General features: G+C 38.6%; 1 protein-coding gene across 2 annotated transcripts in view; it reads right to left on the bottom strand.

Annotated features, from left to right (window-relative positions):
- Positions 1-3060: 3060 nt before the first annotated feature.
- Positions 3061-10551, bottom strand: part of LOC127967972 (forkhead box protein J3) — a 97902-nt gene continuing 90411 nt past the window's right edge. The window contains exons 8-12 of one of the 2 annotated variants that reach the window (XM_052568739.1): positions 9763-10173; positions 9287-9388; positions 8842-9027; positions 8662-8775; positions 3061-7439 (exon numbers count right to left, since the gene is read on the bottom strand). In XM_052568739.1, the coding sequence (XP_052424699.1) occupies positions 7327-7439; positions 8662-8775; positions 8842-9027; positions 9287-9388; positions 9763-10173 (926 nt within the window). In that variant the 3' untranslated portion in view covers positions 3061-7326. The remainder of the gene's footprint in view (positions 7440-8661; positions 8776-8841; positions 9028-9286; positions 9389-9762; positions 10174-10551) is intronic. The other variant, XM_052568740.1, reaches the window with a different exon arrangement.

The raw sequence follows: 10551 nt of genomic DNA, 5'->3' as shown, positions 1-10551 counted from the left end.
CATCTGCTTCTCAGAGTGATGCATGTTCCACATATGGATGCAGTTTCTCTGCTTGACCCAACAAGCATCCATTGTGAACATCCTGTACAACATGTGCTAAACACCCGTGTGTAAACTAAACGTCCTCAGAGAGTCACAGCTACACTAGTAACAGTCTATGAGGTGTCTGCCTTTATCTGCATACTTTGGGAATTTGTGATTTACTGATTTTTTTTATTTTTATTATTCAATTACATGAAAGAGACACATAAACAGATTTATGTTACAAATAGTTTGATCTTACACTATTATAGGAACAGTGCACCCCATAATGAACATTTCTTAAAATGTACAAACTCTCAGGTCATCCAAGATGTACATACATTTGCCTCTTCGTTGGAACAGATTTGGAGTAATCTCACATTATATCACCTGCTAACCACTGGATCCTCTGCTGTGAATGGGTGCCGTCAGAATAAATTTAAACAGATGATAAAAGCATCACAATAATCCATAAATAATCCACACATCTCCAGTCCATCAATTAACTTTGTGTGAAGTAAACAGCTGCATGTTTGTGATAAATTCCCCATTAATCAGCCAAAATATGAGTCAATAATCCATAATAATGACCCCTCCAGTATATATATATATATATATATATATATATATATATATATATAATATATATATATATACACACACCAAAATCCACCATTTGATTTATTTTTATTTATAAATGGTGCTCGATCTGTACATAACTCTCCTTTTTCACTAGTTACATTTTAACTGAAATGTTTGAAGTTCAAAACATCTTGATGAATTTATTACAAATTTTCATCTTAACTGATAGACTGGAGTTGTGTGGATTGTAGTTACGTTTTTATCAGCTGTTTGAAAGGTCATTCTGACGGCACCCATTCACTGTACAGAGTCCATTAGAAAGAAAGCAAGTAATGTAATGCTAAATTTCTTCTAGATGAAGAAACCAATTAATCTATATTTTGAATGGCCTGAGGGTGAGAACATTTTCAGGAATTGTAAATTTTTGGGTGAACTGTTCCTTTAAAGTGCGTAATTTGACCACGTTGTTCACAAGAAAGTATGTTGTAAAGGATGTAGATTATAATGCAATAATCCTATTCTAGTACTCACCAGATTGAGCACATTTTTCTTGACCAGGCTCTGCCTGCATAGCCCACGGTGATCAGAATGAGTGTCCAGAAGCAGACCTCAGCTAACCCATCCTAAAAAGCACAAGGACTCTAAACAAAGCCAGTCTTGAGGCTGCACACTGAACATATTAGAACGCATGCAATGCAGAAAGTATGCAGCACCATGGGATTGCTAGGCTCTTCTAGATCATCCAGAGGTTTCTCAGAATCACCTATTTCAGGAAAAATCTCAAAGCAGGAGGTAATGTTTCCTCCTCAATAAATCATTTATAAAGTGTTTACTGTATTTCTTCCACAATAAAAAAAAAAAAAAAAGGTCAGTGATCAGAGTAATATCTGTGTTATTTTGCAGCAATTTAGATCAGATTGCTGTCCTGACCGAGCTTTCAAAATCTTAAAGTTTAAGATCTGACAACAGAGAAAGAGATTCCCGTAGCACATCTTCCAAAATGCCATTAAGTTGAAGAGATTGATCTGATGGGGCCAAGGGGTCGATACGTATGTGAATTTACTAACAAAATCTATTTTAAAGTGTCTCTGAACATAAGCTTCAGATACTAGAAGTAGACCGCCAAGTCAGTGACAGCACCAGATCGTCAAATTCAAAATAGGTTGGTAAAATACCAAGGGACTGTGTGTGCTCTTCAGGAGGAAACTGGGATTACAAAGACTTAAGCGATTTCAAAGCACCACGGTGAGTGCACCAAATACAGAAGTGTGAGGAAACGCAAACTTGTAGGGGGCTTCAAACACTACAGCATCTTGAGAGAGCTTCTCAATGCTAAGAACATCCAGTCAACGGCTGTCTTGTCATCAGAAACAGGTTTTTACTGAAAAAGCAAGACAGCTAACCTAGATCTGCTGAGCAAAAGCAGGCTAGTTAACAAGCTTATTGTTCTAACCCAATGTGACAGCTGAGGCTCAGCTGCACGTGTACCATAGAAGACTACAGCGTGTACAGAACGATTTGATGAAAAATGAATCAGATTTGAAGTTTAATGTGAGATCGCAACCTTAAAAGTTCGCTTTAGGGTCAGATGCTTTGGGATTCAAACATTCACTGATGCTCCAGAAGGAAACAAGATGCATTAAGAGCTGGGGGGTGAAAACTTTTGGAAATTTGAAGATCAAGGTAAATTGTACTTAATTTGTGTACCGGGAAACATACAAGTATCTTCTGTTGCTTACGAAGGGCAGAAATAAATGAAAAAAAAAAAAATATTTCAACAAAATAAGAAAAATTTGGCCATCTTCATCGCGTTCAAAAGTTTTCACCCCCCAGCTCTTCATGCATCTTGTTTCCTTCTGGAGCATCAGTGAATGTTTGAATCTTTTTAAATAGTTTTGTTTGAGTCCCTCAAATGTCCTCAGTGTGATAAGATGTATCTCAAAATCATAAAGTCACTGCTGGAAAGGGTTCAAATATGCAAAGATGCTGGAAAACTGAAGAATCTGCAGGACTTTAAAGATTTTTCTGAAGAACGCTGCTCAGTTTAACTGTTCAGAACAAACAAGGGACTCATGCACAACCATCACAAAACAGAAAGACAGCCGAGGATCATCAGGTAACAGCACACAGTATTAAGAACCAAGGGTTCCCAAACTTTTGAGTGGGGTTATTTTAATAATTTCAGCATTTATTTTGTCTTGTGGACTAAATGTTAATATCTTTTATGTACAATATCTTACTCAGGACAGTAATAAATAAAATATAACATGCATTTAGTATGATCTCTCTTATTTTTTGAAAATTACTCGCATTTTCACAGAACCTGCAAAGGGTGCCCAAACTTTCGATCCCCACTGTATATCAAATAATGTTTTTGGCATTTTAGAGTATTCTGTGCAAGTACTTTAGTTTTTGCAAGGATTTGTATATGAAATAAATATCACGAAGCAGCAAAGATTCCACAGTGAAGTTAACATATTTTATTTCTTTAAGTGCCATTCATGCATATCGGGGGAAGGGGTGGTTTTGACAATCCTAATGACACTTCAGAGTTATTTTACAGCACTAAAACCAATACAAAGAGAAGCCGTGTCATCTTATTGGACAGCAAAAGTAATAAACCGTGCAATAACAAAATGGACAAAAAGGGGAAAATAAAGGAAACAACAAATACAAGTAATGACCAGGACAAAATCAAACAGAAAACAAAGATTAAAATAGAATCTAAACACTGAAACACTGAATGTTGAACCATAGTACAGGTAAAAGGTAGTCACACAAAAAGCCAACGCATTTTCATCACATATATACAATATAGATATATACATACGGTGTCACCCTTGGATTGGACAATAACAAAATACTCTGTATTCATCTCCCTCTTTTCTTTCGCAGGTGAACCCGAGCCCTTGCCTTGATCCCTCACCACCCCAGAGGAAAAAAGGACAATCGAAAAGACATATATTTACAATAAGCACAATGACACACCAACAATGATTAAAATAGGCTCCAAATACCAGAACTTGTTGGCAGTTTTCTCCCATAAATGTAACAAGGCTTCTTCCTTGATTACAGTAATCTCTCTGGCAGACGCATCCCCACTTGTTTTTAGTTCTTTTTTTCTTTTGTTTTACGAAAACTGAGTTGTCTTTAAACAGTTAAAACTTTCACACAACACAAACACAAAATCAAAGGAGCAATGTTTTTCCTTTTTCTTTTTTGAGAAAAAGAGGAAGAGAGAGAGAGAACTCATCAACTGTCCAGCTCATATTCTCTAGCGCTCCCTTTACGCTTTCCGTTCAGTCCGATCCTTCAGAGTTAAGTTACTCTTCACCTGGGAAGGACGCCAATTACCTGCTGCCTTAAATGTTGCAAAATTAAACTTTCTCTCTTTGGCAAACAAGAGATCCAAATACATCACTACCAAACACAGATTGGCAATACATACGAAATATTTCCAACCGAAAACTGACCCTCCTTCTGCGGTCGACATCCAGACAAACCATGATCGAGGGTGAACCCCACAGTATGGTGTTAAAGTTCACACCGAGGGTGGATCGATGCCAGATGTTCACTTTGCAGCGAGCGAACAAGGTGAGATCCTGCTTGAGTAAATGAAGGACGTAAGCGTTTGTGCTTTTGAATTCTTTTCCAAGTGTACAAATGATCAGATAAAAGCCCTCAAAGCTCTTTGTATGACAAACACTGAGGCTGGGCGAACAAGGCTTGAGAACACTTCAACAGTATCCAAACAAAAACATGAGATGGAAAGAAAAGAGCAAGAACAGGATGCAGGGAGCCAAAGCAGATTTGGGCAATGAAGCTTAGCTTAAGAACAAAGTGCACAGCGTAACAGTCAAACAAAAAACACAGACGCTGAACAGTCTGTCTGGGGTAAAGTGGATAACGGTTCTGTCACTGTTCTTCCCTTCCTTGTAGAATCAGGCAATGTGAGCAGACTCACAAAATCAGCATCGTGGGCAATTTAAGTGGATTTCTAGGTTACGTCAGGCTTCAGTAATATGGTTTTGCCAATTTAAACCCTATTAGCATCAGAGAATCTGACAGTTGGATATGTACATGGATATGTAACAAACTACATAGCTGATCGCGGACAGGACTCCGGCTGAAATGTCATGAACATGAAGAAAGTTTGACTGGGTTCCTCAACCATTACAAACCTTTTAGGGTGAATCTCTCAGAAACGGTCATATTTGACCCCAATTCAAAAAAATTGTAAATCGTTTTATATTATAATGTAAAGACTGTAAAAATATCATTACTAGTAGGGGAAAAAAAAGCTAAATTACACTTTTTCTACAACCTTTAAGGTAAATGTAATTATTCAAACAAATACTGTTTAACAGTAATGAGGAAACATCTAATGAATCATTGTTGAGAATAATGGGAATTACTAAAAGAAAAAGAAAGTTAAATTTCTGAACAGATTACAGTAATGGGAATTTTGGAAGGAAGATGTACTTATGTGCCATTATAATAAACAATACTGTTTCATGATTATTGATTTCAAAACTCCAAGTATTAATTCTCCTAATTTATAATTTTTTTTATGTAATCCATCATTTCTTTTTCTTTCTAACTGTGAGGTTTAAATATGTGTTTTTATGAAGGACATATGATAAACTGTTCCATTAATATTAAGGGCCTTAGAGATAAAGGCCAATGCATCTCAATGACTAGTGTAAATACTTTGAGAGTTTAGAATACTGTGATACATTTAAAATAAAAAGATTGTCATAAGATCAGTTCACTTTTCCAAGTCTATTAGCACTTACACTCTGATGAATAACAAAACAAAGCCCATAAAGACGACTGAAAACTACCGAAGACAAAGGTGTGCATAAACCTTCAAGCTATGAGATCCACTCCTTCCCTTTTCAACTGCATTTTATGGCTTTTCTAAACCAGCCCTGCACTCTAAAATTTGGTCTAATCGAAGTGCTGCTTCTAACTGAGAAATACCCTGCTGAAGGTCAAAGACCGGACATATTTCTAATTTGGGTTCCGCTATTCTTGTCCACATCTTGTGCATCAGTTTTGTGCTCTTTAAGAGAGATGATTGTAATCATTAATAGCCCTAAATTAATTATATTGCACACAAATATCCATAATATCACTGATATGATAAAATGAGACTGGTTTGTAAAGTAAGCAGATACTTTCAACTAAAAGTCTTAAAATAAAGACTGTAGTATGCTAATTACAGCTGCTTAAGGGCGCTACACTTGATCGAGCAGGATGCAGCTACTGTTTAGTTCCAGCATCCAAGTAGATGTTTTTCTTGTTTAGTTTTTTTTTGAAGGATGGTCTGAACGTGTGTGATTTTAAACTTTGCACAACTTCTTAGTAGTAGAATTTCAAACGCAGCAGTTCACATTCCTCCAAAATAAGGCTATTAGTGTATCAAAGTACTTTAGTGATCTCCTTTCTCTCAGTATTACGCTAAACACAGCATTCAAAAGCCAAAGTGAAGGTATGCTCTCTGCAAAATGTTCTTGTCAGTGCAGCAAAGAGCAAGCGATTTCATGTCAGTTGGTCCTAGGGTTAAAATAAAGAGGGCTCTTTTATTGCGGACCATTAAGCAAATGTGCCTTGACGTGATTTTCATCTCCTTCTCAACACTGCTGTAAAGAGCCACACAGCAGGCTGATTTTCGCAACGTGAACAGGGCTCTCCGGTATTCCATAAATCTCCAGTCAGGGAAGTGATTGCTCCTAAACAATGCGTGAAATCTTCTGTGGCAGGTCCTGAGGGCTTTAAACAAACTCAAAAAGCAACGCAGTCCTATCGGGAGACTACAGGTTGACGGGTGATGGTCAACAGAACGAGGATTGTACATGCAAAAATAAAGCAGTGAGGATATCGATAGTGAGGTCTGGATCGAGATCATTTTCTGACACACACACACGTTCAGACTAGCCTAAAACTATTAGTGACAAAAACATGACACACTTCAGACAGCAAAGATACACAAGTACAAATACTGCAGGTAATGTGGCTTACATGTTTCATTATGAGCCTTAACAATCAGTAAAATCTGCTGGATTTGGATGCATGGCGATGTCTGCATTTTACAGTGTGTAGGGTCAGAGGAGAGAAAACAAAAAGGGCTACTTGTGCCTGAACAACGGCAGGTGCTTCGAGTGTCACATTACCTGCACCATCGGCCCTCTTCTGAAAAAGTGCCCTGCATCTCAGATGAAGTTTCACAACATAAATGAGGGAGCCAATCTTGTCTGATAGGCAGTCGAGGCCTGAGTTTATCACCATGAGAGGGGAGAACAAGCCGGATGCAATCACTCGAAAAATCACAGAACAACAGTTGAAGAGCAGGGGCGAGCTTGGCAAGTTTGCAGAGAGGCTGTGGGTCGGGAGACATTTGACTTAACAAACCACTTGCCTCTTGGACAAGTATAAAAGCGATCACTTAAACATGTCCTAGTAAATGTGATTGTCTTCAAAGTAATATCTTTTTTTTTTGTTTGTTTTTGTTTCATAAAAACACCAGGAACACAGGAGTTTCTTTCAGCTCATTATGAACAACACCTGCACTATTTTTCAAGTGTCCCATTCCAATCTGCCTTCTGTCGTGGGCATGCAGACACCTCAGGTCCAGCCCTCTTGCTCTGTAACAATAACACACTGACTCCATACGCTCCGTTCTCATTGTGTCTGCACCACTCTTCGCTCTCAGGGACTGGGTTAGACGATGGAGTCCCAGTCAAAGTCGTCCTGGATGTCATCGGCAGGCATGCGGCGTATCTGGAAGTTCCCAGCAGGCATCATATGCTGCTGGTTCATTTGAGTGTGATGACCTGAGTGCAGAGCAGAGGGGAATGGTCACTACATACAATGTTTTAGTGTGCAGAGATTTTTAAAGAAAACTATTTTGACTCATATTGTGGAAATATGCTAACGATACACAAAGGAGTGGATGCTTGTCTGTAGTTGTATGTGAATAATGTTTTACAGTGTTGCTATGCCTTAATTATATAAAGTGTGACTCCTAGGGTGTTTTGTGAATAACCAGGGTGTCTCTTTAATATCCTGGTCACTATATATTGCTCAGCTGCCTTAAATAAATGACTTAAAGGGATAGTTCACCGAGAAACATAAATTAAATTCTAATTATTCACCCTCATGCCGTTCCAAACCTGTAAGACCTTCGTTCATCTTCAGAACACAAATTAATATTTTTGATGAAATTCGAGAGCTTTCTGACCCTGCATAGACAGCAAGGGAAATGACACGTTCAAGGCCCATAAAGTTAGTAAGTACATTGTTAAAATAGTTCATTTGACATCAGTGGTTTAACCTTTATTTTATGAAGCTACAAAAATCATTTTTGATGTCACATGGATTATTTTACCAATGTCCTTACTACATTCCTGTGCTCTGACTGTGGTAGTTCCCTTGCTATCTTTAGAAGATCAGAAAGGTCTTACTAGTTTAGAATGACATGACGGTGAGTAATTAATCATAGAATTGACATTTTTGGGTTAACTATCCCTTTAAGGCAACATTCACTTCCATAGCATAAATGATGTGAGATAAGCTGTAATAAAATTAACAATTTTATTCAGCAAGGGAGCATTAAATTGATCAAAAGTGACAGTAAAGTCATTTAAAATGTTACAAAAGATTTATCATAAATAAATGCAGTACTTCTAACTTTCTATTCATCAAGGAAATCCACTAAAAAGTTGATCACAGTTTCACAGCACAACCATTTTAAACATTAATAATAAGGTTTCTTGAGCACCAAATCAGCATATTAGAGTGAATTCTGAAGGATCATGTGACACTGATAACTGTAGTAATAGCTTTTGCCATTACAGGAATTCATACATTTTTAGAAAACATTTTACTATATTATGCATTCTTTAGATTAGGGGTTTGTTCTCTTATCCCAAGTATGAGTGATAGTAATATGTGTGATGATGGTATTACATACAATTGTAACATTGTTAAACACTGCATCCTGTTTAACATGATGCACATGCTGCCACATTTATAAGAGCTGAAAAGGACAAGGACCTGTCATAGTGGGGCCAGCGCTGCTCATGGGAGGCATATGAGGATATCCTGGTGGACCCATCATTGAACTCAAGCTCTGTCTCGAGTCCATGTACATGTTTCCTGAAAAACACACTGATGTTACTATGTTAACATTGTGGCAGTCTTAACATGTGACACTGTGGATTGTAGTCTGCTCACCTGTGTTGATGTGTGTGTTGGGTTTCGGATGCATGGAGCCATGGCACACTGGAGGTTGCACTGCTCCTTGTGGCTGGATTCCAGTGCGAGCAAAGAACTGATTGATTGAGGAGCAGAGGTCTGCAATCTGAGTGGGCTCGAGAGACCAGTTATTCAGCTCTGCCTGCCTCATGCTCTCTTTCAAACCTTCAGAAAAACAGTGACATATTATTTAATCGGTATGTCCAGTTGATTTCTCAAAACTAAAATGAAACTGCTTGCTAAACGCTACAGTTTAAATTTACTTAAGTAAATTATCAAATGCAACTCACAATATAATCATTATACATCATACAAGCTGAAGTAGTACAAAATTTACAGTAAAAAACAAAAAAGAGCATTTAGTGTCTTAATAAAAACAATAACAACAGTGAATTTACTATAGAAACAGACATTCTGATTATACCTTGGAAGGGTGACAGATCAACATCAGCCCAGTTGTAGCTGCTGGCGATGCGGCAGCTTTCTTTTAGCGCATCCAGGTTGGGGTACCAGTCACTGGGAAGACCTGCAGACAAAACAAGTAGGGAGTGAAGGCCACAGCAGACAACAGAACACTGAATGTGTGGAAGCTGTCATGCACTTCCTGTTTGAGGCAGCAGGGGGAGTCATAACCCTCTCCTACAGGCCTGCTCTCTAAAGTGTGCAGCATTTGCTTTGTTCTCATTAGACGGGCTGTATAAATCACCCTATGATTTACTGCTGACTGCTCCAAAGTTGCCATAAATTTCTTAATCTAAAATAAATGACTGTTAGAAGAGGCCTGAATAAATCGGCCTGTCAGGGCAATGCCAGCATGAAAGGAAGTATGCTGAGGGTTCGAGACAGAAAGCAAGAGAGAGGATCAGATAGCGAAAACTATCAAGACACACAGACTCTTACCGGTGTTGCACTGCATCTGTTGCTGGGCAGGATGAGGCTGGTGGGACAGATTCTGGTGCTGCTGCTGCTGCGGCGTGTGCTGGCCGTGGGCCTGGTGCTGGGAGGGATGCTGCCCATGCTGGCTGTGTTGGCTGTGCTGGGGGTGTTGGCTGTGCTGGCTCAGCGCTGTGTGTGGGTGCTGGCTGTGCTGGGTGTGAGGGCCATGCTGGGAGAGGTGCTGTCCGTGGGGCGAGTTGTGGGCCGAGTGAGGGGGGTGGGAGAGAGGCACCTGGCTACCGTTGTTGGGGTGAGAGTTAGTGATGCTGTTCTGGTTGTTGTGAGGGTGGGTGCTGATGGTGCTGCTGGGGGAGTGTTGGTAAGAGCAGGAGGTGTGGGTCTGCTGGGACGACTCCGAGGGCATACCCATCAGACCTGTAAGAATCAAACAAACCGTATCATTTCAAACAGGCTGCCTGCATCTGGTATGAAGCTTTTTCATCATGTCAATCTAAACTATTCATTAACACTCAAGTCTCTGATACAGGCAATAACTTTATATGAAGGCAAGTCAGTCGCAATAACTTTATGAAATTTATTTATCGTTTTGTTATTAATCTTAATGTTAATTTTTACATATGCTTTAAAAATATAGTTTTAAAAAACATTTTTACCACTAGTTAGGCACTTAATGCATAAGCAAACAGTTAAAATATCAGTTAAAATGTTACGTTTATTTAAAATTTTACTGTATTTTATTTCCATTTTTTTATTTCATCATTCATTGACAGGTAACACTTCAATAAAACATTT

This window comes from Carassius gibelio, chromosome B11 (assembly GCF_023724105.1).
Source record: "Carassius gibelio isolate Cgi1373 ecotype wild population from Czech Republic chromosome B11, carGib1.2-hapl.c, whole genome shotgun sequence".
In the NCBI taxonomy this organism is placed as follows: domain Eukaryota; kingdom Metazoa; phylum Chordata; class Actinopteri; order Cypriniformes; family Cyprinidae; genus Carassius; species Carassius gibelio.
The sequence above is the reverse complement of the archived record's forward strand: the minus strand, read 5'-3'. Positions and strand labels throughout refer to the sequence as shown.